The 24696-nt window shown below is 57.0% G+C and overlaps 1 protein-coding gene across 4 annotated transcripts; it reads left to right on the top strand.

Moving 5' to 3' along the window:
• Positions 1 to 233: 233 nt before the first annotated feature.
• Positions 234 to 24298, top strand: PLEKHM1 (pleckstrin homology and RUN domain containing M1). 4 transcript variants are annotated; one of them, XM_068418934.1, is made up of 14 exons: positions 234 to 295; positions 1131 to 1560; positions 2056 to 2257; positions 6243 to 6331; positions 7913 to 8160; positions 10392 to 11027; positions 12249 to 12642; positions 15345 to 15585; positions 16068 to 16976; positions 19064 to 19209; positions 19393 to 19586; positions 20028 to 20091; positions 21316 to 21473; positions 23470 to 24298. In XM_068418934.1, the coding sequence occupies exons 4-14, from the start codon at positions 6290 to 6292 to the stop codon at positions 23597 to 23599; spliced, it is 3162 nt and encodes a 1053-aa protein (XP_068275035.1). In that variant the 5' UTR covers positions 234 to 295; positions 1131 to 1560; positions 2056 to 2257; positions 6243 to 6289; the 3' UTR covers positions 23600 to 24298. The 4 variants fall into 4 exon arrangements, with proteins under 4 accessions (XP_068275035.1, XP_068275037.1, XP_068275034.1 ...); XM_068418936.1 differs by lacking the exon at positions 2056 to 2257; XM_068418933.1 differs by having other exon boundaries at positions 1131 to 2257.
• Positions 24299 to 24696: the final 398 nt, after the last annotated feature.

Raw genomic sequence — 24696 nt, 5'->3', positions numbered from 1 at the left:
TGTGGGTGAGCGTGCACGTGTCTACATGTGTGTATGTGCACGTATGTGTATGTGTGTGTGCGCGTGTGTACATGTGTGTGCATGTGTGCACACGTGTGTGTCTGTACCTGTGTGCGCACGTGTGTGTGCGCGTGTCTGTTCCCGTGCGTGCCCACGTGACTGCGTGCGTCCGGGGTGGGCGTGGCCCGGCGCGCCTCTGCCCCGCCCTCTACGCGCTGACGTCAGGAGGGGCGGGGCTTGCGCGCTCCCGGCGAGGCCGGTACTTCCGGGTTTCCCGGCCGGAGACGCGGAGCCGGTGAGCGGGGCGGGGGCGAGGGGGGGACACGGGGGATGCGGGGGGGGGTCAAACAGAGGGTGCGGGAGGGCAGACGGGGGGTGCAGGGTGATAAGGGTCGGGGGTGCAGGGTGGGGGTTCATGGGGTGCAGGTTTGGGGGGGTGCAGACAGGGGGTGTAGAGTAGGGGGGTCAGAAGGGGGGCGCAGGGTGGGGGGGTCAAACAGGGGGTGCGGGAGGGGGCAGACGGGGGGTGCAGGATGATAAGGGTCGGGGGTGCAGGGTGGGGGTTCTTGGGGTGCAGGTTTGGGGGTTGCAAACAGGGTGCAGGGCGGGGGGATCAAACGGGGTGCAAGGCTACAGGGTAATGAGGGTCGGGGGGTGCAGGGGGGTGCAAGCAAGGGGTGCTCCCCCCCGCCATGGCTGCTGACCCTTCCCCAGGCAGAGGGGGTGGGCAGGGGCCCGATCCATCCCCACCCACCCCAGGCCCCTCAGCACTGCCCGGCCGGCAGCCTCGGCCCCCTGTGGGTCCCCCCGCACCGTGGGGGTCGGATGCCCCTTTCCGTGGGGTGCCCTGGGGGGGGTTGATGGCGTCTGGGCCCCGCTCCGCTCCCTCCAGCGCTGACACTCCAAATCTCTCGCCCTGTTTCATCCCACCGGCCGCGGAGGCCGTACCCATGCCAGGATCCCAGCACGTGCGGGATCTTTCCAGCTTCCCCCCATTTATTGTGCGTTATATTCCCTAGAAATGACATTTTCTCCCTTAAAACGAGCAGTCGCCAACAAGCTCTGGGTAGTTCTTGCGCCCAGCAGAAAACAGAGTTTAAAAAGCCGCTTTCTTGCCGCCTGCCTTCCAGCAACCCCCCGGTTCTGCCCCTGTCAAGGGATGCGAGCCGCCCGCCGTGTCCGATGGCCACCGAATCAACCGGGAAAATCCAGCGCTGGGAATCCGAAACGACTCAAAAATCGAGAGTATAAATACGGGAACGTCTCGCTGCGACGTGCCGGGGGTTTCACAACCCAACGTCAGCTGCGACGTTGGGGAAAACCGAGCCCGGCTTTACCTGCGGCTCCGGCAAATCGCACCTTGGTACAGGAATAAGCAACAGGTTAAAGGAAATTCACGTTTTTGAGTGTTTGAGAAACACAATCTTGCCTTCGAGGGCAGCGCTGGGAGCTCCGCGGCTGCTCTGCCTCCCCCGGCTGCTCCTGGGCGTCCTGCTTGGTGCTGCGGGGGCAGAAGTTGGAGGGGTTCATCGGCGGCGACTCTTCCCTGACCCCCATCAGGTTTGTGAGCTGCGAGGAGGACGTTTCCGCGGGGAAGAGGGTGACGTGTTGGTCGCCGTCCCCTTCCCGTAGTGGGAATCGTGGCGGTGCTGGGAAGGAGCTGAAGTCGGACCGTGAGGGTGCTGCTGATGCGAGCTGGGCTCTAACCCTTCCCAAATGATTTCCAAGGGGTTTTACCCTCCGCTGAGCCAATCCACTGGCCGTGCCAGCTGGCTTTCCTCCTTCTGGGCTGCCTCCGCTTGGGATCGGCTTGTATTTTAAGCGTGGCTGGGCGTGCACGGGCTGTGGGTGGAAGGCAGAAGCTTTCCTGGCTGCGGAGGAGGCGAGGGCTGTCCCCACACCGACCCTGGGACCCACCGTCCCGTCCAAGCCCTCATTTCCCCGGGGCGCAGGTGACTGGCACAACACTCGTGCTTGGAAAATGACTGGCTCCGCGTCCAGGCCTTGAGTCACCGCTTCACGCCGTCGTCGTGGGCTGTTGTTTTCCATTCGCAGAGCACGAGCGGTGACCTGCTGTTTATTTATACCTCGGAGAGCGTCGCTGCTTGGGGAGACCGAAGAGCCGAGCTCTGGGACGGGGGGTCTCTGCCTCTCCTTGAGGCAGAGTCAAACAAGCCGTCGGCAAAGGATTTGGCCGATTTGCAGCAGTTTGGTAAATAAACAGCTCTCGCTCTCGCACCAGCAGCTCCCTTCCTCGGTAGGTTTAACCACGCCAGCTTGCTGGCTGGTTTTTATTTCTCACTTGGTTTATTTTCTTTGTTTTACTCGAGCTGTTGCGCTCTGCCTGTGTAGCCTCCGGGGTGTGACTGCTGGGAACCTATGTGGTGATTTTTTTTTTCTGCTGTAGATGTGCTTGTCTCTGCGTTTGCACATCCATCCCATCTCTTATCCTTTCAAGATCCCAAGGAACAGCCGTGGCTTTCCAGGATCTGCCTGGAAGTGCTCCGGAGCCCTCCGGTTCCTTCTAGAGCCGGCTTCGGTGTCACCAAAGACTTGTGTTAGGGGAAATCCGCCTCGGAGCTGGTTCGTTGCACTCGTTATTCAGGAAGATGCTGTCCCAACAGGAGCAGTGTGGGTTTGTGGCTCTGGAACAAACTGGTTGGACTGGTCATGATGGGAGTGGAGAGTCCCGTGGAGAAGGCAGTGGGTGTCCTCCTCGGTGTCTTGCCTCCTGCAGACGCTGGGAGAGGTGATGCCGGCAAAGGAGTGTGTGTTCTGGGGGGGAATACCACTCGCTTAGTGAAATGTGGATGAGGTCTTTGCAAAAACATCGCTGTCACCCCTTCCTCTGTCACCAGTTGGGGACACTGGGGTGGCTGATGCTGAGAGCAGAGACAGCAGGTGCGGTCCTGGAGCTGAAACACCTACTCTGCCCTCTCTGGGTTTAAGCTGCTCCAGGTTTGGGATGCTCTGGGTCTGGGATGCTCTGGATTTAGGCTGCTCTGGGTTTAAGCTGCTCCAGATTTGGGATGCTCTGGGTCTGGGATGCTCCAGATTTAGGCTGCTCCAGATTTAGGCTGCTCCAGATTTAGGCTGCTCCAGATTTGGGATGCTCCAGGTCTGGGATGCTCCAGATTTAGGCTGTTCTGGGTTTAAGCTGCTCCAGATTTGGGCTGCTCTGGATTTGGACCACTGCCACCTTTGGAACTGGCTGTGGCTGTGTAGGAACTGATCTGCAAACCGTGTTTCTGCCCTGGTCTGACAGCTCACGGTGCCCACATCTTGCTTCTCCCACCCTTGGGTCTCCCACCCCCAGCTTTTACACCTTGGATTTGTCTTGGGTGGGATGTGTCACTTGTTTGTAGGGTCTGTGCAGGAGGTGACGGGGAAAGGGGCAGAAGCTGCCTGGCCCCGAGGAGCCTGAACCTCCCGTGCGGATGGCAGAGATGGGGATGGCTCTCTGCGGTCCTCATCAACCGCTGCTGTCATTTAGTTGTCCCCTCGCTCCCTCCCAAACCCCCAGCAGCACCTCGAGCCTCCGAGCCAGCGGTTAACGTTCCTGTAATCACTGCGCTCCCCCATTTCTGTGTTGCAACCCCGAAGAGAGGAAATCTTATGACAAGTGGTGGCGCAAACAAGTTTCCTTTTCTATGAAATTCTCTGTGAACTCTGGCAACACTGAGGAGCGATGCAGGGTTTGTCCCCAAAGAGCTCTTGACCTGCTGCTCCGAGTGGGATCAACTGGTGCGGTACGTGCACGGGATGCTCCGGGTCTGGGATGCTCCAGATCTAGGCTGCTCTGGCTTTAAGATGCTCCAGATTTGGGTTGCTCTGGGTCTGGGGTGCTCCAGATTTAGGCTGCTCTGGGTTTAAGATGCTCCAGATTTGGGTTGCTCTGGGTCTGGGGTGCTCCAGATTTAGGCTGCTCTGGGTTTAAGCTGCTCCAGACTTGGGATGTTCCAGGTCTGTGATGCTCTGGATTTAGGCTGCTCCGGGTTTAAGATGCTCCAGGTCTGGGATGCTCCAGGTCTGGGATGTTCCAGGTCTTTGATGCTCTGGATTTAGGCTGCTCCGGGTTTAAGATGCTCCAGGTCTGGGATGCTCCAGATTTAGGCTGCTCTGGGCTTGGGATGCTCCAGGTCTGGGATGCTCCGGATTTAGGCTGCTCTGGGTTTAAGCTGCTCCAGATTTGGGTTGCTCTGGGTTTGGACCACCACCGCCTTCAGAACTGGCCGTGGCTGTGTAGGAGCTGATCTGCAAACCGTGTTTCTGCCCTGGTCTGACAGCTCACGGTGCTGGGAGAGGGGCAGGCGGAGGCTGTCAGCTCCACTTGAGTGAAAGCCGTGGGGTTTTTGTGTTGGCTTGGAAATCAGATCTGAAGTATCGGTGCCATACCGAGCCCGTTGTCTACCGTGGGCACACCCAAACCCTGCGGTCAGCTGCTGGGCTCTCTCCTTCTCCATTTGGATGGCAAGTGCTTCCAACTCGAGGGAATAAATTCCTTCTCCGACCTCTCACATCCTGAGAAAGCTTCACGGCGGTAGCTGGTGCCGGAGCAGCTCTCGGACCCTTTTCAGCCCCGGGACACGCTGTGTTTGAGCAGGGCAGCAGCCGTGTGACGGCGTCTCGCTGACAGCCACGTGCTTTTGCTCGCGGAGCCTCCAGGCACCGCTTGGTTTCAGCAGAGGGCTCAGAAGAACAGGGCAGGAGGCCAAAAGTCGGAAGTCAAAGGTCCCTTGTTGTCTGCAAACACCCCGCGGTTGCAGCTGACCCCAGCCAGGCTGCCACTGCCTGCGAGGCTCCGGTTTGACCGGGGTTTCCCGTAGCAGAAGGACACGGATTTTTCTCTCTCTCCCACCAAAACCAGCTGCAGCAGAGCAGCCATCCGCGTCCCCAGGAGTGGGGAGATCCTGGGGTTCATCCGCCTCTGAATGGGGTGACTGGAAACCTGATGGAGAACCTGCATCTTTCCTTCCCGGCTTCCCAGGCAGTCCGGAGCATCCCAAATCTGGAGCAGCTTAAACCCAGAGCAGCCTAAATCTGGAGCATCCCAGACCCAGAGCAGCCTAAATCTGGAGCAGCTTAAACCCAGAGCAGCCTAAATCCAGAGCATTCCAGACTTGTGCCGTTGGGGTGAGCGCCTGGGCACCTCAGAGAGGGTCCGTCCTGGTGAGGTTCGGCGGCAGCATCGCTCCTCTTGCGAGTGCCAGAGAGATGAGCTGCTGTCCCCTCTGTCCCCAGGCTCTGCTGGGCCACCTTAGTGCCGTTCATGTGGGTTTTGGGTGCCGTCGTTCAGGCTCGCTCGCTGAACACGTGGGGTTTGGTGGCTTCGCTGGTGCCTGGGCGTTGCAGGTGATGGAGAAACAGAAGGGAAGCAGCCCCTGGCCCTGTGTGCGTCGCTGCTGGTGTGACCGGCCCGGCGTCTTACCCAGGTTTAGGGCTGACTGTGGGCTTAATTACTCCCTCTTGCAAGGGTTAATTACTCTCTCTTGCAAGGGTTAATTACTCCCTCTCGGTCTCTTGGCTGTGCTTTGTTTTGCCTGAAACTCTCCTGGTCCCGGGAAGCGTGGCGTGTTTCGATGTGGTCATGGGTCTGTCCCAGCTGGAATCCGGCAGTGATCTGACCGTGAGCGCTTGCAAAAATAAGAAGGACACGGAGCTGTTGGAGCGAGTCCAGAGGAGGCCACGAAGATCCTCCGAGGGCTGGAGCCCCTCTGCTCTGGAGACAGGCTGAGAGAGTTGGGGCTGTTCAGCCTGGAGAAGAGAAGGCTCCAGGGAGACCTTCTAGCACCTTCCAGTACCTGAAGGGGCTACAGGAAAGCTGGAGAGGGACTTTTGACAAGGGCATGGAGTGATGGGACGAAGGGGAACGGTTTTAAACTGAAAGAGAGGAGATTTAGATGAGATCTGAGGAAGAAATTCTTTGCTGTGAGGGTGGTGAGAGCCTGGCCCAGGCTGCCCAGAGAAGCTGTGGCTGCCGCCTCCCTGGCAGTGTTCAAGGCCAGGTTGGATGGGGCTTGGAGCAACCTGGGCTGGTGGAAGGTGTCCCTGCCCGTGGCAGGGGGGTTGGAACGAGATGGGCTTTAAGGTCCCTTCCAACCCAAACCAGGCTGTGATTCTATGAACATGCCTCGGTGTGTGATCTGTGCCTCTTGCGTGGCGCCGGGTGCCCTCGGCGTGGCGGGTGAGTCAGTTGTAAACCAAACGGGTGCTCAGATGTGCTCCTCCTCCTTGTCCCAAAGGTGACATGTGAAGGCAGCACCCGGCGCGGGGAGCGGCAGCAGCTGAGATGCATTCGAGCCACGCCGATGACCCCAAGGAAGCCATACAGGTGAGTCAGCCACCCCCCACCCTCCCCAGATAGCTCCAGTTACTCCCCAGTGCAACTCCAGTTACCAATGGGGACGTTGTAGGGCTTGTTGGTGCTGCCAGCTGGGATTGGGATGGTTTATAGGGACAAGGGGTGGCTCATGCTTTGCGTCAGAGAGGATCCTTGATGGTTTGGCTGGTGTAGGGGGGTTAAAGCAAACAGGGTGGCCATGGGTTAGTTCACACCAGACTCTACCCTGGGCTGTGCCCCTTGTGGCAAGACCCCACGTGGGGCAAGGGAAGGTCCTCAGCCCTGATACCTGGGTGATGGAGCATCGCTGCTCTGTGTGTTTGGGGTTCCTTTACCCAGCTTTGAGAGTCTAAACACGTTTAATGAAGCAAAGTTCAAACTGGGTGTTTAATTCATCCCACGGCAGAGTTAATTCATGCATGACAGATAAAATCATTTGCACTCGTTAATCCTGTTAGCCCACGGTTGCTGCTTGTGGGGCAGCTGGAAAACAGCTCCTGCTGCAAGGGGCGTCCCCGATGCGAGCAGGGATAAGGCACGTGTTGTCCTTGAGCTACAGCTGCTGGAAACCTTATTTTGATGCTAAAAAAAAAGATCCTGGGCTGGAAAATTAATATGGATTTGTGCAGCCAACCCAGGCTGGAGTCAAAGTCTGCCCTGCCCCAGCCGCCCTTCCAAAAGCATCTTGTTTGAGGGGGGGACCCATCCCCAGCAGCACCCGTGGGTTAAATCAACACAGCTGAGCTGCTGAGAGCGAGATCGATGGCTTCGATTTCTGCTGGCGGGACTCGGTCACACGCTGCTTGGGCTGATCTGCACGAGTTCAGGTGGTATCACAGCCCTTACTACGGGTTCCCTCCCTCGAGTGTCTTGTTTACCACCCGTGCTTATTTAATTCCCTGTGTTTCCCTCAAGGGAGCACCTGGAAACAGCCCATTTTTTTTTCCCCAACCTCTTAAACAATTTGGTGTCTGCAGAGGAAGCACCACACACTGTAAAGGCAACCCCAGCACCCCAACGGGCTAAAATCACATAAATTACTTATTTAAAAGAGAACTCCAAATGAACTGTGATGCCAAGAGAGTGAGGCCTCAGCTTGGCCAGTTCAGCTGTAGTTGCTCCCAAACAGCACGTGGAGGTTGTAGCGCAGTGGGAGTCGGCCTCTTCTCCCAGGCAACCAGCGATAGGACAAGAGGACACAGCCTCAAGCTTGGCCAGGGGAGGTTCAGGTTGGACATTAGGAAGCATTTCTTCTCAGCAAGGGTCATTAACCATTGGAAGGGGCTGCCCAGGGAGGTGGTAGAGTCACCATCTCTGGAGCGGTTTAAGAAAAGCCTGGACATGGCACTTAGTGCCCTGGTCTAGTTGCCATGGTGGTGTCAGGGCAATGGTTGGACTCGATGATCCCAGAGGGCTCTTCCAACCTGATTGAGTCTGTGATTCTGTGGATGAAGCAGGAGCTGCACGGTGCTTCGCTCTGCACGAGCCTCGTGGTTTTCCAGCCCTTTTATATGAAATCTGTCCTAAAACTTATTCTTTTAATAACGTGAGCACGTACCTGCTGTCTTGCAGCTGATCAAGAAGCAGCTGGTAAATGCCATCAAGGCGTTGCAGAAGCAGTACGTCACCTCGGATGCCGTCGTAACCAGCGACGACGGGAACGCCAACACCCTCTGCAGCGCCCTGGAAGCTGTGTTCGTGCACGGGCTGAAGGCGAAGCACATAAAGACAGAGAGTGGGGGGAAAGGAAAGAAAGCAGGAGGTCGGGGACCGCTTCCCCAGCCGGTTTTCTGGGGTCTGCTGAAGAGCATCACGCATCGGTGAGTGCCTGTCGCTGCCAAAAGGTGTTTGCACGCTCAGGGTTTTTGGTGCAAGCCACAGAATTCAGGGGGTGGTGAACAGGAAGGTGGCTCGATGGAAAGATACATCTTCACCCCGTCCTGTGGTCTCAGTCCCTTCAGTCGGAGGGAGAGATGCTCTTGCAGGGTGTCTTGGAGGGGAATGGGGCTGCCCGGGACTGCCGGGAGATGCAGGAAGAATCACAGAATCATTTTGGTTGGGAAGGACCTTTAAGATCATCGAGTCCAACCCTTAACCCGGCACTGCCAAGGCCACCACTAACCCATGGCCCTCAGCACCACATCTCCACGGCTTTTAAATCCCCCCAGGGATGGGGACTCCACCACTGCCCTGGGCAGCCTGTGCCAGGGCTTGACAACCCTTTTGGGGAAGACATTGTCCCTGATCTCCAATCTAAACCTCCCCTGGCACAACTTGAGGCCGTTTCCTCTCGTCCCATCGCTTGTTCCCTGGGAGAAGAGACTGACCCCCCCTCGCTACACCCTCCTTTCAGGCAGTTGTAGAGAGCGAGAAGGTCTCCCCTCAGCCTCCTTTTCTCCAGGCTAAACACCCCCAGGTCCCTCAGCTGCTCCTCATCACACTTGTGCTCCAGACCCTTCCCCAGCTCCGTTGCCCTTCTCTGGACTCGCTCCAGCACCTCAAGGTCTTTCTTGTCGTGAGGGGCCCAAAACTGCACCCAGGATTCGAGGTGCGGCCTCACCAGTGCTGAGTACAGGGGGACGATCCCTGCCCTGGTCCTGCTGGCCACACTAGTGGTGATACAAGCCAGAATGCTGGTGGCCTTCTTGGCCACCTGGGCATACTGCTGGCTCATATCCAGCTGCCATTGACCAACACCCCCAGGTCCTTTTCCACCGGGCACAGGAGAGCAAAGCCCCTGCGATGTGGAGCGATGCAGGGCTGGGCACCCAGCACCATGCTCTCAGCGTGTGCAAGGGGTAAAGTGCCCTTTAGGCATCAGCCCATGTCCCCAAACAGTTCAGGAATGAAATGCTGCTGCCAGCTATGGGCGCACCCCTTCCTTGTTGATTTTTGGGTGCCGGGCTGTGTATGGGAACTCCATGTCCCCGATGGGACCCCAGTGACCGCACTGGCATACGGCAGCGGTGGGTTGCGGGATGCACGGCACAGGGGTCTGGTCTTTCTTCTGACCTAGACCTGCTTGGGGTGCTTGGCCTCCCATTGTCCCAAGCAGGATGAACATCTCTGACTGGACATGGCACTTAGTGCCCTGGTCTAGTTGCCATGGTGGTGTCAGGGCAATGGTTGGACTCGATGATCCCAGAGGGCTCTTCCAACCTCATTGATTCTGTCACCTGCTGTGTGAGCTTTGAGGAGGTCTCACCTGGGTAACTGTCGTTACTTGCTGGGGTTTCTGAGCCGCTCCCTAAGCAGAGTCCTCCCACGCTAAATAACAACCCCCACACAAATAGTTTTGAAAGCCTCATCCAATTCCATCACCAAGTCTTAAATGATGAAAGAGCGAATGAAAATAACTCTTTCACATGCTACGGGGGATATTTTTGTGCCCTTTGAAGGTTTTTTTTTGCTTCTTTCTTGAGAGACAGATTAAAAACAAACTTAACAAAACTTGTGCCCTGGTTTTTGTAGCATCTGCAGTGCCGACGTGAGCTGGGGCCGGCGAGGATTAGGAAGCGCGGTGTCGCTGTTGGATTTTGGGGAGGAATGGTTGAAGTCAGGAGGCTGAGATTGCTGGAGGAGCTCAACCTGACCCTGTCTTTTTTTTTTGAGCCGCCGCCGCAGCAGTTTTCACTGTGTTTTGGCTGATTTTAAATTTGAAGCTAGGATTTAGGCACGTGGTTGTCACCGAGGAGTATCCAGCCAGAGCAACCCCCACCGACATGCAGGGACAGCGGGCATGTCCCCCTCTGCATCCTTGGCCCAGGGCAAGCGATGCGTGGGAGATGCCTCCAGCCAGAGAGAGGACCCCAGGGGTTACCAATATATTTAGCTTTGGGGCATTCAGGAGCCCTTTTTTCTCCATGGGAAACCATGTTTTCCACGGAGGAAAGAGACTTTCCACAGCCTTTTTTGACCCAACTCCTAAACTCCCCATGGCAGAGCAGGTTGGGCAGTTCCTGATGGAGAATCTGCCTTTCCTGCACCCCGTGATGGACCAAAAACGGAGCCGCTCACGTCCTGTTCTGTTCTTTTTCTCCCTTTTGTCCAGAAATATTGTTTCGGAGCTGGAACAGCTCATCTTTATCAATACGGACGTCGGCCGGTGCCGAGCCTGGCTGAGGCTGGCGTTGAACGATGGCCTCGTGGAGTGTTACCTGAACCTGCTGCTGCGGGAGAGATCCCGGCTGCCCGAGTACTACCAAGCGACCGCTCTGCTCCTGGATGCCGAAGAGTGTGAGTTCCTCCTCAGCTACTTGCAGGGCTTAACGTCCTTAACCTTCGAGCTCTCCTATAAATCAGCGGTTTTGAACGAGTGGACCATCACCCCTCTGTCGCTGTCGGGTCTGTGTCCTGTTTCGGAGCTGCTGGAGCCTCTCACGTCCTCGACATCCGAACCCCACAGAAAAGCATCGCTGGGTTCCATCTCCCAGTCGTCGGGGTCGGACGAGATCGAGATTCAACCCTCCGTCCTCCCCATCAGCAAAGCCAGCAGCAAGATCAAGCTCACGTCGTCCTCGTTGAGCCTGAACACCACGAGCTCGTCGCAGCTCTCCTCCAGCCTGGGCTCCGACAGCCTCCTCCCGCCCCACTGCGCCCGCAGCCCCGAGCGGGGCGAGGAGCCGCTCTCCTGCGACTCCGACCTGGGCACGGCCACCGCCGAGGACCTGGACAGGTCGCTGCAAGAGTGAGTCTTTTCCCAGATCTCCTCTTCAGAGGGATTTTCAACCCTCTCCTGGGTTATTATTTATTTTCTCACTATATGCAGGAAGCTTTCTCCCACGTTTTTCTTTAACAAGCTGTTTTTTTTCCTCCTGGAAAGAGCCTGAAAGGTAAAAAGAAACGCTTGGCACGGCTTGCTGGGACCATGCTGCCACGGCAAATAAGCTCCGGGCCACTGAAGTGTGTCTCTGTCCTTTTTACTGGGGCAGACACGTCAGAAAAATGCTGCTCCCCTGTTTCAGGAATGTCACATCTCCTCGGCGTACACCGGGGGCTGCTCCGGGGCTTTCTGCGGCCGGGCAAGAAACGAGTTTGGGCGCAGGAAAGGGTTATAATTTGCAGCTTCGGCAGATAATTTAAAGGAGGGAGGTTGTTCGTTTGTCATCCTCGTGATTTCTTTCTACCGAACACCCAGCACAAAAATTTCCAGCGGGTTATATAAGCTCTGAGTAATCAGTAAATATTTTCCCTGCCACCTTTAAAACCTGGCTCTGAAGGAGCCTGGCCTCGGGGTGCTGGTTGGCGGAGGCACCCTCATTCCTGCTAAGGGTCTTGGAGGGGGTTTAGAGCTGCAGTCTGTTCTTCCCCATCAATAACGGCGTCGTTACCTACTTCTAGGATTTGGTATTTTAAGAGGCTCCTGGAAGAACCTGCCTTGATTGGATTAAACTCGTGACGGAAAGACGTCGCTTTGAATTTTAATCTGGGGCTGGGTTAATTCAGCCTTGCTGGTGGCGAAGCAGGGCCATGGGAACGGCGGCTCGTCTGGCCGGGCTCCGCTGATAATTGCTCATTAACGGTTAGGAAAACATCTGAAATTTGGCACGCGGTCCACGGCTGGATGTGTGTCCAGGAGCCGTCCGCGGGGCTGCGGGGAGCACCCAGTGCCCGTCAGAAGGAAATTAAACCCCGTGAAAGGGCGTAGGTAGGAAATCCAGCCTTCGCAGGCAGGGTGCTCGCCTGCAGTGGGGCCGACTGCTGCTCCGTAGAGCACAAATCCCACGTTTTTCTGTCAGCAGGTTGGTGCCACGGGGTTTTTTTTGCAGCTGTACAACGCTGCCAGCCCGCAGGAGACGAGCAGTGATGCCGAGCCCTTTTTTTGGTGGTTATAATTTGCTCTAACTGGGGTTTTTATAGGTTCTGCTTAATGTAGCTACGTTCAAACTGCTCGCTTTTCTCTTCCCAGGGTGTTGTCTGAGTTCAGCAAAGCCAACCCCAGCCTGGAAGCCCCGGTGGGAGGGCTGGTCCCCAGCGTGCTGGGCTGCTCCCCACGGCAGCCCGCCTGCCCCCCGGCCGCATCGCCCGTCCCCCCGGCACCATCCCCCGGAGCTCGCCGGCAGCCTCCTCCCGACACCAACGGTCCGTGCTCCGCTCGGCCGGGCCACGCGGTGACCACCAGCCAGGAGGATGGAGATGCAGCACCGCAAGCCGACAGCACGGCCAGCGTTTCGGCCACGCGGCGCGGCGGGCTGAGGAGAGGAGAGACAAGCAGAAGCGGCACGGTGGGCAGCAGCGAGGCGAGCCAGGCTGGCCGCAGCCCCACAGCCCAGTACCTCCTCTCTCCGCTGCTGGGTTGTCCGGTACGTGGCACGGTTGCTTACTATCCCTCTCCTTATTTTTATGCTTCCTGAGCAGCAGATCTAATGAGAAAGGAAAATAAAAACAGGTGACATCTTCTGGGTAGGCACCGGTTTCTCCAGACTCTCATCTTCCATAGAGTCACAGAATCACAGACTGGTTTGGGTTCGAAGGGACCTTAAAGACCATCCAGTTCTAACCCCCCTGCCACGGGCAGGGACACCTTCCACCAGACCAGGTTGCTCCAAGCCCCATCCAACCTGGCCTTGAACACTGCCAGGGAGGGGGCAGCCACAGCTCCTCTGGGCAACCTGGGCCAGGCTCTCACCACCCTCACAGTAAAGAATTTCTTCCTAATATCTCATCTAAATCTCCCCTCTTTCAGTTTAAAACCGTTCCCCCTCATCCTGTCACTCCATGCCCTTGTCAAAAGTCCCTCTCCAGCTTTCCTGTAGCCCCTTCAGGTACTGGAAGGTGCTAGAAGGTGTCCCCGGAGCCTTCTCTTCTCCAGGCTGAACAGCCCCAGCTCTCTCAGCCTGTCTCCAGAGCAGAGGGGCTCCAGCCCTCTGAGCATCTCCGTGGCCTCCTCTGGACTCGCTCCAACAGCTCCGTGTCCTTCTTCTGTTGGGGCCCCAGAGCTGGACGCAGCACTGCAGGGGGGTCTCATGAGAGCGGAGCAGAGGGGCAGAATCCCCTCCCTCACCCTGCTGGCCACGCTGCTGGGGATGCAGCCCAGGACACGGTTGGCTCTGGGCTGCCAGCGCACGTTGCCGGCTCGTGTTGAGCTTCTCGTCACCCATCACCCCCAAGTCCTTCTCCTCAGGGCTGCTCTCCATCCATTCTGTGCCCAGCCTGTGTTTGTGCTTGGGATCGCCCCGACCGACATGCAGGACCTTGCACTTGGCCTTCCATGCTGCTTCCAGTCTCCCGACAGCAAGTTGGGTGTAAGTGATGCTCCAGACTCCATGAGCATCTTCCTGGACCCCATGGAGCTGTGTCTGGGAGAAATTGGGCAGAAGTCGATATTCCCTGATAAAAAGAGGCACCAAAGCTGCTGTAGCCAGCCTGACCTGCCAGGCGTTCCTCACCAAGAGCGGCTGCAACGGGAAGTTTCGGGGTTTGTTGATATCTGGAGAGGGATGAGCTCTTGCACAAATCTGGCCGTAAGCTCTGTACAAGCCGATAAACCAGCCTGAGAGTCAAGTTTCTCACGGGGACTTTTCATTTCTGATCCATGTTAAAGGAGGGAAAAGGGTCGACAGGACGGGAAACAAATTGCAGTTTTCTAGTGGAAAAATATTCACGCAGCACATCTGTTCCCAGAGCAGGACGGCATTCCCTGGTGCTGAGCCTGGCTTAGACAGCAACGGATTTCCCCTCCTGAAACGAGGAGACAATTCATTTGCTTTTGCTTTTAGGAAACTCTTTGAACAGCCCTGTCCTCTGTCGAGTTTGTTACTGACTTTTCCATCCTGGTTCCCATCATTTCCATCCTGGTTCCCATCATTTCCCTCCTGCTTCCCATCATTTCCCTCCTGCTTCCCATCGTTTCCATCCCGATGAGGTTAGGATATACTTCATACCCCCCTAAACTATTCCTCTTTTTGGTCCCTGCTCCTTCCAGCTCCCTCCCAGTTATCCCATTTCCGCTGCTTCCTCGTGGCGTTGGGCCAGTTTGACCTAATCTATGTATAACATACAGTGTCAACAGGAAATTCCCCTCTGCTTTCGCAATGACTCACGGAGCAACCTGCGTTCCTGCTCCGGGAGTGAGCTGAGCCTGCCTATACCTTGGGAGCTGCACCCCAAAGCACTCATGATCCTCGCTGTGGGGTGGTGATGGCTCCTCTGCTGTCATTTTGTTCGTTGTTCAGAAGAAAAGGCTCTTGGAAAGCAGGGTAGGGTAGTTGAGAGGTCCTTCCTGGTGGGATGCAGCCCTGGAAGGGATGCTCTGGGTCTCAGCCTTTTGCCAGAGCACTGAGCTGGGTCGTGTTTTGCTCCTCGTGTTTGTTTGGGGACCTTGTCCCAGAACTTTGCTCTGTTCCTGGAGCCAGAAAAACTCCTGAAGAAGTTACTGGAGAAGTTAACAGCCATGTTTTCTTTCAGCTTAACGAGCTTTCTTCTGCTTGTGGGTCTCATCCCCTCCTGACGTACAGAGACAAAGGTTTCCTCTGCCTTTCCTGCCTTAGTTTCTGCCATCAAGCCTGGTGTTCGTAGCATCTGCTTGTGTGCTGTAGACTCTCTATTTCATCCTAGACATCTTCTCTGTACCTCTCCCCATCTCTGTTCTTCCTGGAACAAGGACGGTGCCGCTGCTCCAGGCTCCCTTCCACGGCAGGGCTGGTTTTTCACCCTCTATCAGAAAGACTTCATGGACCAAATACCTTGTATGTGGTTACTGCAGGGCACGTGCTCTCCCTCTGAGCCCCTCGTTGATTTTAGGGGGAGAGAACCGCTCAATTTTGGAATTTATAATCCCACCAGTGTATAATCCTGATATGTGCCAGCTGCCAACATGGTCCCATGGAGCGTTCCCTGATCGGAGGGAGCAGGAGAGGCATCTGCGTGGTGGTGGCCCACGTCGCTGCGTGGGATTCAGTCTGCACGGGAGCAGCCCCCGTGGAGGGCTCGCCGTGGGTGTTTGAGGGGTGCAGAGTGTTCAATAAATTTGATAATTAATATATTTCATATTTTTTTTGAACAGAAGAGAAAGAGCTGGATCTCAGAAGATGATTTCTACAGACCTTGTCCAGGGCAGAGCGGCGGAAGCACGGCCGCCACCAACGGCTTTGGGCCGGAGGGGGCTGGCGAGGGTCCGGCCCCGGGGCTCATCAGTGCTCTCGATTTGGAAAGGCTGTCGGTGCCCTCCTTGGGGAGTGGGCAGCCCAAAACATCCCCTGAACGGGAACAAAAGGGCTTCAGCGTCGTGCACCGCAGGCAGATGGGTACGTGCCGCCCTCCCCTCTCCTGCTTCCATCGGGTGTCTGCCCCGGGCAGTGCTCTGGGCTGGGGGTGTTTGGGTGATGGGCTGTTTGGGAAGCAATGTTTGGCATCGCTGAGCTGACGGCAGCACTAAAAGCTCCAGAAGGCGTTGGGGCAGCTTCGCTTGGCGTCGCTGAGCCCACGACGGCTCTGGGGGGAAGCGTTTGAGGAGGAGAGGAGGTGGATGCCTCTGTCCACCCTGAGGGACAGGTTTCCTCTGTGCAGACCCACTCATTCCCAGCCTCGAAACTCAAACGTGTGCAGGCAGGTTATGGAGATGGAGCAAGGGGGTCCTGTGAACTCCCACCCCATCCCACCGTCCATCAGGATCAGCTCTCAAAGCTGTGATGCCTCTGGTTGCTCTCCTCAAGCCACCCGTTGGCTTTTCTCTCTCCACCAGCTTCCCCCTTTTTCGGTTAAACTAAGACATCTCCTTTTGCCCCAGGACTTTCCAACCCTTTCCGAGGGCTCCTGAAGCTGGGCAGCCTGGAGCGGCGAGGAGCCATGGGCATCTGGAAGGAGTTTTCCTGCGAACTGTCGCCGCTGGAGCTCCGGCTTTTCCTGGACCACGAGGACCGCATCTGCGTCGAGAGCTACTCCCTGCTGCGGTGCGAGTCGCTGGCGCTGACGCACTCGGACGGCCGTTTCGAGCTGGTTTTCTTGGGGAAAAAACTCTACCTACGAGCTCCTTCTCGAGACGAGGCCGAGGACTGGTTGGACAGGATCCGTGAGGCGCTGCACAAGTGCAGGCCCCAGCTGGAGGAGGAGGAGTGGGAGACGCTGGAGTATCCAGAAGACGGTGGCGAAGGCCAACCCATCCCGAGCGACTCCGCTGCTCTTCTCCAGTACAGCGACGCGCCTGGGAGCAACTTTGACTGGACTCTGGCGCATGAACCAGAGCTGGATGCGATAAAAGAGGCTGTTCTGTACGTGGAGGTAGACAAAACCTGGCTCCCCTTTATTTTTTCCTTGTCTCTAGAAACTTTGAAGTGCTTTAAAGTCCGAAACAACGACAAAATTTTAAGCAACAGTTACGGTATAGGGACGATCCAGGACATCCTTCCAGACACGAGCCTTGGGGGACCTGCCTTCTTCAAGGTGATCACCTCCAAAGCTGTCCTGAAGCTGCAGGCTGAGAATGCAGAAGAAGCGGCGTCGTGGAGGGAGCTGGTCCGAGGGGTGCTCATGTCCTACCTGGAGAGCGCCGAGGAGGCACTGACGCTGGGTGGCAGCTTGGACGGGCACTCCCAGGTCATCCTGAAGAACATCGTGAAGGAAAACGGCTTCTTGTTGCAATACCTGGTGGCCATCCCCGTGGAGAAGGGCCTGGACTCGCAGAGCTTCATCTGTGCAGGTATGTGTTGGCTTGTCCAAAAACCCAGCTCCGTCTTGGAGGATAATGTTGTGTTCATTCACGTTAACGAGGTGACATCAAATTAAAGAGATACCCTGAGTCCTGCCAACCTGTTGCAGAGCAGCTGCTGGTTTCCCCATCCAAAACCCAGGTGGCACCAAGCCCCTTGATGGGGTTCACATCCCACATGGGTGGCACCAAGCCCCTCGATGGGGTTCACATCCCAAATGGGTGGCACCAAGCCCCTCGATGGGGTTCACGTCCCAAATGGGTGGCACCAAGCCCCTCGATGGGGTTCACGTCCCACATGGGTGGCACCAAGCCCCTCAATGGGGTTCACGTCCCCAGTAAGTGGCACCTTTGGTGGTCTGTGGGCACAGGGTGAGTCCCCCCACACTGATCTCCATCCCACCCCAGCACGGGTCCAACTGGGCTGCTACTGGGCTCCTGTTAAGATGCTTATGGTATAGACAGCGGGGGTCTTGGCTTGAAGGTGACCCATTTTGTGACCCCAACCTGCAGGGAAGGTGCAGTCAAGGGTAAAATGCTGTTTGTCCGGTAGCACAAGAGCGAATATTACGGTGGGTGTGACGAGCTGATTTGGCAAAACATTCATTTCACCTTCGCCCGACGCCTCTCGGGGCGGTGCCGCTTGAACACGCGCTGACCTCCACGGGAGGTATCATTTGCTCTTTGCCTTGGGAAGTTAATTAAACTTCAGATTTCTCTCCTGCTTCAATTATATTTCTTGTACCCTCCAGCAGGTTTTGGTTCTTTTTTTTTTTTTTCTTTTAATCTCTCTTTTTATATATGTATTTTTTTTTCCATTCTGTTTGGTCTCTCCCTTCCCCTCCACGCTCTGTCCTGCGTCTTCCACCTACCAACAGATGGAAGCAGCAAGCCAAAGACCCAAATTCTCAGTTTTTATGTGTAGATTTTCTTAGGGATCTGCCTACCCCGCTTCACCCCCCTCCCAGCCTGACACATGAGCCTGACGCAAGAGGAGTTTCCTTCCATCAGGGCGTAATAAGCAATAAAACCTTTTTTATTTTAATTAATTCAGAGAGCAACACCTGACTTTCACGAATATTTTTTTGGGGGGTTACTCCAGCTACCCCAAAGTGTGAAGGGTGGCAAAGCCAAGCTGGGTTCCTCCCACCGCTATAATAAAGGCTTTTTTTGGCTTAATCCATCCCGACCTCATCCCTTGTGGACGTGGGTTTGGTACCCTGCGGCGGCAGCGGGAAGGAGAAGGGCTGAGTGAAAAAAACCCCGAAACAGTTGAACCACTTGATGGATGAAAGTGGGTTCAGGGATAGTCCAGACTCCTTTTTTTATGGAGGAAAAAGTGAAGCAGCTTCCGTGGTCTTAAATCCACGGGGAAGGGCTGAGAACTTACGGAATCACAGAATCATGGAATGGAATCGTTTTGGTTGGAAAGGACCTTTAAGATCATCGAGTCCAACCATTAACCCAGCACTGCCAAGGCCACCACTAACCCATGGCCCTCAGCACCACATCTCCACAGCTTTTAAATCCCTCCAGGGATGGGGACTCCACCACTGCCCTGGGCAGCCTGTGCCAGTGCTTGACAACCCTTTGGGGAGGACGTTGTCCCTGATCTCCAATCTAAACCTCCCCTGGCACAACTTGAGGCTGTTTCCTCTCGTCCCATCACTTGTTCCCTGGGAGAAGAGACCGACCCCCCCTCGCTACACCCTCCTTTCAGGCAGTTGTAGAGAGCGAGAAGGTCTCCCCTCAGCCTCCTTTTCTCCAGACTAAACCCCCCCAGGTCCCTCATCCGCTCCCCATCACACTTGTGCTCCAGACCCTTCCCCAGCTCCGTTGCCCTTTTCTGGACTCGCTCCAGCACCTCAAGGTCTTTCTTGTCATGAGGGGCCCAAAATTGAACACAATATTCCACTTATCACCTTATCCTACAACTACTTTAGCTGCCTTCAACCCTTCCAAAAACTTTCTTTCCCCATTCCCCACCCCAAAAGTTTCTCCCCCCATCCTGGCAGTGATGGGAACGGGCTCTTGGGGCAGCACGGGTCCCCTCATCGCCTCCTCTCTGCTCCCTGCAGGCTGCTCCAGGCAGATCGGCTTCTCCTTCGCCAAGCCCAAGCTCTGCGCCTTCTCTGGTCTCTACTACTGTGACAGCTGCCACCGGGACGAGGAGACGGTGATTCCTTCACGCCTCATCCACAACTGGGACCTGACGAAACGAGGGGTAAGTCTGGGCTGGGTCAGTGCAGGGAGCAGGGAAACGGTCCTGCATCTGCCTACGCTTCCTGAAGGTCCCTCTGAACATTTCCACCATCAGCAGAGGTGGAGATGTCCACCCTACACCTCCCTCCGAGCCTCCTGGGCTGCTCCTTGGTGCATGCCCACCTCTTGCGTCTCTCCACCCCAGGTTTGCCGGCAGGCTTTGAAGTTCCTCACCCAGATCCGTAACCAGCCGCTGATCGACCTGAAGCTGGTCAACGAGAGCCTCTACGATCACGTGGAGAGGATGGGACGGATCCGACGGAGCAGGGAACAGCTGAAGCTGCTGGGAGATTATCTCATCATGTGCCGCAGTGGGGCCCTGAAGGAGCTGAGCAAGCGGTGAGGTCCTTCTCTGGGTGATGTCCCCCTCTTTGCACCCCGATGGTCTCCTGGTCCTCCTCACAGCTCGCCGTTCAAGCGGGGAGCGATGCTGCCAAGGCATGGGCTGGTTTTTAGCTCCGTGTCATCTGCTGTAAGGAGTTAACCATCTGTTGGCTGCTTGAGATGTGACTCAGGAAACATCTTCCTGACCCAGGAGCTTCTGGCTGGCCAGGAAACACCTGGGAAAATAGAGGAGACATTTATCTTCTTTTCCTCCCCTTTGAAATGCTCTCACACCATTTCCACCGGCAGGATTTAGGATGTGTGGCACGATGCAAAAAATCAAGTTTACAGGGATTTTCTTCAAGAACCTGCATCATCCAGGCTCCCCCTTGCTCCAAAGCTCTTGGAGATGTGATGGAAACCAGCTACCGTCTTCCTCTCTGTGCTTCTTTGCAGGCTGGATCACAGGCACTACCTCTTGGAGTGTCCCCACAAATACAGCGTGGCAGATCTGAGGCAGGTGAGAGTTTTGCGTGGGTCGTTCTGCTGGTGAAAACATCCTGGTTTCTGTCGAGCGTTGGCGCTTTGTCGTCAGCAGTAGAAGGTTTCACACAGCTTTGTTTTCCTTTCGCCTTCCTCTCGGCCGTCACGTGCGCTCTGCAGGCTGGAGCATCAGCTTAAAGGCAAACAACTGCCTTGATTTTAGTTTGCCAAAGCCTGTATCCTCCGAGGACTACGGAGATCACGCCAGATAAATTACACAGAATGAATCACAGACTGGTTTGGGTTGGAAGGGTCCTCTGGAGATCATCCAGTCCCACCCCCTGCCAAAGCAGGGTCACCCAGAGCACGTTGCACAGGGTCATGTCCAGGCAGGTTTGAATATCTCCAGAGAAGGAGACTCCCCACCCTCCCTGGGCAGCCTGTGCCAGGGCTCTGGCACCCTCACAGCAAAGAAGTTCCTCCTTATGGATGGAATTTCCCATGTTTCAGTTTGTGCCCGTTGCCCCTTGTCCTGTCGCTGGGCACCACTGAGAAGAGTCTTGACACCCACCCCTGAGGTATTTGTGAGCATTGATAAGATCCCCCCTCAGTCTGCTCTTCTCCAGCTGAACAGCCCCAGCTCCCTCAGCCTCTCCTCGGAGCAGAGATGCTCCAGCCCTCTGACCATCTCCGTACCCCTCCGCTGGACTCTCTCCAGTAGTTCCTTGTCTTTCTTGAACTGGGGGCCCAGAACTGCACACGGTTACTCCAGGTGTGGCCTCACCATGGCAGTGTAGAGGGGGAGGAGAACCTCCCTCGACCTGCTGGCCACACTTCCTCATGCACCCCAGGACACCACTGGCCTTCTTGGCCCCAAGGGCACATTGTTGGCTCATGGGGAACTTGTCCACAAGAACACCCAGGTCCTTCTCTGCAGGAGATATTGTTTCACCTCTGTTTAAGCCAGCATCACTGCTGATGTGTCTCCGTACAAACATGCATATATTGCAAATAACATTGCAAGGGATGAGTAGCTGGATTCTGCATCAAACCTAAAGCCGTGAGCCCCGTCCTGGGAGGTTGTGGGTGCTGCTGCTGGTGCTCCCTGGGATCCTGTTGTGACACGTGGGGTGTGGGTTGGTTTTGGAGGACAGCCTTGTCTTCACGTGGCAGCACAAAACATGGGTGTGACGTGGATTTTGCACGGTGCAGCTGGTGGGAGAGGGGCTCCACGCCTGCCTGACGTCTCTCTGCCCTGCAGATAGCCGACGGCCTCTTCGAGACCTTCCTGCAGTCTCTGCTCCAGTTTGCTTCCCACCACGTCTACAACTGCGACCTCTGCACCCAGCGAGGCTTCATCTGCCAGATCTGCAACAGCAGCGACATCATTTTTCCCTTCGAGTTTGACACTACCACCAGGTGAGCGACATCTCCGTCACCTCCTGCTGCTCCGGGGCCACCTGAGCTCATGGCCTCGCTTTTCCCAGGAGCTTGGGCCATCCCTTGGGTCCCTCTCGGGGACTTGGAGAAGGGCTTTCTAGACATGTAGCCCTGGGGTGGCCTGGAAATAGCTCTGGGCTGGTTGTATATCCTCACAGTACCCGTGTCCTCGTGGTACCCATCAGCTCCAAGATGATCCAAACCAAAACCGGGCTGGAGAGGACCATCCTTGCAGAGCTGAGATGTCACCAAGCGAGGTGGCTTTTGCAGATGGAACGTGAGGGGCCACCCAGCGCGTTGCTGTCTGCAAAATCCTCGCTAGGTGCTGGGTTCCAGGGGCCGAGGGGAGGAGGAGGAGGAGGAGGAAGGTGCTGTGTGCCTCTGCCTCACTCTCCTGGCCAACGCGTCTCCCGTCAAACTCAATCCAGCCCCTTCCCAGGGCTGCAGAAGGGAAGGAAGAATCACAGAATAGAATCACAGACTGGTTTGGGTTCGAAGGGACCTTAAAGACCATCCAGTTCCACTCCCCTGCCACGGGCAGGGACACCTTCCACCAGACCAGGTTGCTCCAAGCCCCATCCAACCTGGCCTTGAACACTGCCAGGGAGGGGGCAGCCACAGCTTCTCTGGGCAACCTGGGCCAGGCTCTCACCCCCTCACAGCAGAGGAAGCCGCTCTGAAGTTTGTTGCCCTCGTTTTTTTTTCTTGGCGGAGGAGTCGTGCAGCAGGAAAGCAGCTCGACCAACATCCTCGCCCAACTCAACCCGGCTTCCTGCCCCTCTGCCTGCCACAGAGAGGGGGGGCAACCGGTGTCACGCCGGCGCTGGTCACAGGATGCGTCTGAAAACGCCTCTTAACAACAAACCCAGCGGGACGTTCGTGTCCCAGCTGCGCCAGCCACTTCCTGCAGCCGTTGCTCTGGCAGGTGGAGGCGGGAGATGCCGAAACACGAAACATGCGGGGTAAAAACCACCCCCCGGCTTCGCAAATCCCCACCTCGTGCTCGGGGAGGAGCCGCCGCCGCTGCTAATCCGGAGAAGCCACGTGAAAATAATATTCCACTGGGAAAATGCATGACCCCCCCCCCATCTGCCCGTGTTCCATATCCCGAGTCATTCGGGTTGGAGCAGGATGGGACCCGTGCTGTGCTGTGTCCCTGTCCCGTGCCTGGCAGCTGTGGGGTGTTTCTCAGCTCCCTTCTCCACTGTCCTTTGGGATGTTGAGGTGTTCACACGCGGATTGTGCAGCGCAGATTTGCCCTCGAGGGCATTTAAAAATCCCCGAGCGACCCGCTGGCATGTGGCCGGGCTGCATTGTGGTGCTGCTGGTGAGGGAGGAGGGTTGCGACCCGGGGAGGGGGAAAACGAGCTGGGCTTTGGTCACAGCAGGGACTTTAGTGCTGGTGGGGGTGGTGACCGCCCCGCGCAGAGCCGGGTGCCTCCTCACCGCGGCCCCGTTTGGGGCTGTTTACGTTCCTGCCCCGGCGCTGAGCCAGAGCGGGAGGTGCTGGGCGAGACCTCCCGGAGCCGGCCCAACGCCATCCCCGGCTGCGTCCCCTGTGGCTCCGATGGCCCCAGGCAGGGACACCGCCAGCCCTGTGGGCGGGGTTGGGGGGCTCCCGGCGAGCAGGGGGTCTGTGTCCCCGGCACAGGGTTTGGTGTCGCAGCCTTTCGTGCTGTCACCGCTCCGCCAGCGAGGTGCGAACCTCACCCAGCACCTCCGTCTGCCCGCAACGCTCCTTCCTGCTTTTACTCTGAGCTTGCTCAAGGTGGATCTTTTGCTCGAGCAGTTGCTACTCCTGCTAGCAAGGTTGGTGTGGAGCTCTCGCCAGGGCTCTTGGCACTGGGAGGAAACAAGACACAAGGAAGTGTCCCCGGGTCTGCTTTGGTGGGGAGAAGGTTGATCTTTGCTCTCATCTTACTACCAGGGTGGAGTATTTGTTGTGTTATTTTTTTTCCTCCTTGGTTTCTCCTAGGTGCAACGAATGCAAAACCGTCTTCCACCGGCAGTGCCAAGCCAGCGCCAGGTCGTGCCCCCGCTGCGAGCGCCGGCGGAGGTACCAGCGGGAGCTGGAGGCGGAGGCCAGCGTGGAGCCGGACCTTTAGCGGCCGGGGACCCACCTCGACGCTGTCCCCGCTGCCACGGGGACGCCGGGGGGGATGCAGAGGAAAGACCCCCCCCCACAGGGGCTGATCCTGCACCCCTGGGGACGGGGAACGATGCGGCGTGGGGTGCTCCTGCCCCCCCAGGGACCCTCTGCCCCCCCAGGGCGGAGCGAGGGGGGCCGGAGAGGTGCGTGTCCCCCCCCGACTCACACTAAGCTGGTGCTGGGGGGTGCAGCCGCCCTCCTGGTGTCACCCGGGTACGTCCCCTCCCGGTGGAAACCCAGCAGCTTTCTGGGGTGTAAACCAGGGTTTCCAGTCGGGGGGGGGTAACTGACAGCGATTAAAGCTTTAGTTTTTTAGGATGTTCGATACTGAAAAAAAAACAAGTATTTTTTTACGGGGGGGGTTTTCACAAGCTGGGCTGCACCAGGGAGGGGACGCAGCCGCATGGGGAGGGGGCCAGGTGACACTTGTGCCTTTAGGGACCTTGCGGGCCCTGGGGGGGGACCAGCGCCGGGGCCAGCCGAGCACCTCCTGCTCTGAGAGCCCGCCTGTCACCGTGGCCTCTGGAAAGAGAGGGGAGAGAAGAGCCGGGCTGCTCCTCCCCACCCGCTGCTTTTAATCCACGGAAGAAATTTTATTTTCCTTTCACCCCTTCCCCACGCAAAAATAATTAAAGTTTATTTAATGGTGAGCGAAGCCGTCTGTGGGGTTTGCTTCTCCATCTTTGGGGTTTGCTGCTCTGTCTTCGGGGTTTCTTTCTCCTCAGCAGATGCCAAATCCCGTGTCCCACCTGATGCTGCGTCTCCGTGGGAGGAGGGTTGGGGACGGGGATGCTGCCTGTCCTCCATCCCCCCTATCCATCCTCCATCCCCCCAGCTTTTGTGGGGTCACCAGGGGACCCTTCCCCATTTCCCTGCCCCATTTCCCTGTCGCTGTCTCCGGTTGCTCTTTCCCCCGGTGCCGGCAGGGTTTGGGGTGCACCCAACCGACACAGGGACCCCACTGGGCCTCCCTGCGAGGAGGGGGCAAAAGCCAGGGCAGGGCAGCTCCTGTGGGACCCCACTAATGGGGGGTCCCATCCCCCTGCCCGGGGA

This window comes from Nyctibius grandis, chromosome 26 (genome assembly GCF_013368605.1).
Source record: "Nyctibius grandis isolate bNycGra1 chromosome 26, bNycGra1.pri, whole genome shotgun sequence".
NCBI lineage: Eukaryota > Metazoa > Chordata > Aves > Nyctibiiformes > Nyctibiidae > Nyctibius > Nyctibius grandis.
Note: the sequence above shows the minus strand (reverse complement) of the source record. Positions and strands in the feature narration are given on the sequence as shown.

What these genes read in the sequence shown, in the direction of transcription:
- PLEKHM1 (XM_068418936.1), top strand. Translation starts at nt 6,290, where the DNA reads ATGCATTCGAGCCACGCCGATGACCCCAAGGAAGCCATACAG. An exon ending in GCAGAGCTTCATCTGTGCAG is followed by an intron (nt 16,977 to 19,063) that starts GTATGTGTTGGC and finishes TGCTCCCTGCAG; the next exon opens with GCTGCTCCAGGCAGATCGGC. An exon ending in GGGACCTGACGAAACGAGGG is followed by an intron (nt 19,210 to 19,392) that starts GTAAGTCTGGGC and finishes TCTCCACCCCAG; the next exon opens with GTTTGCCGGCAGGCTTTGAA.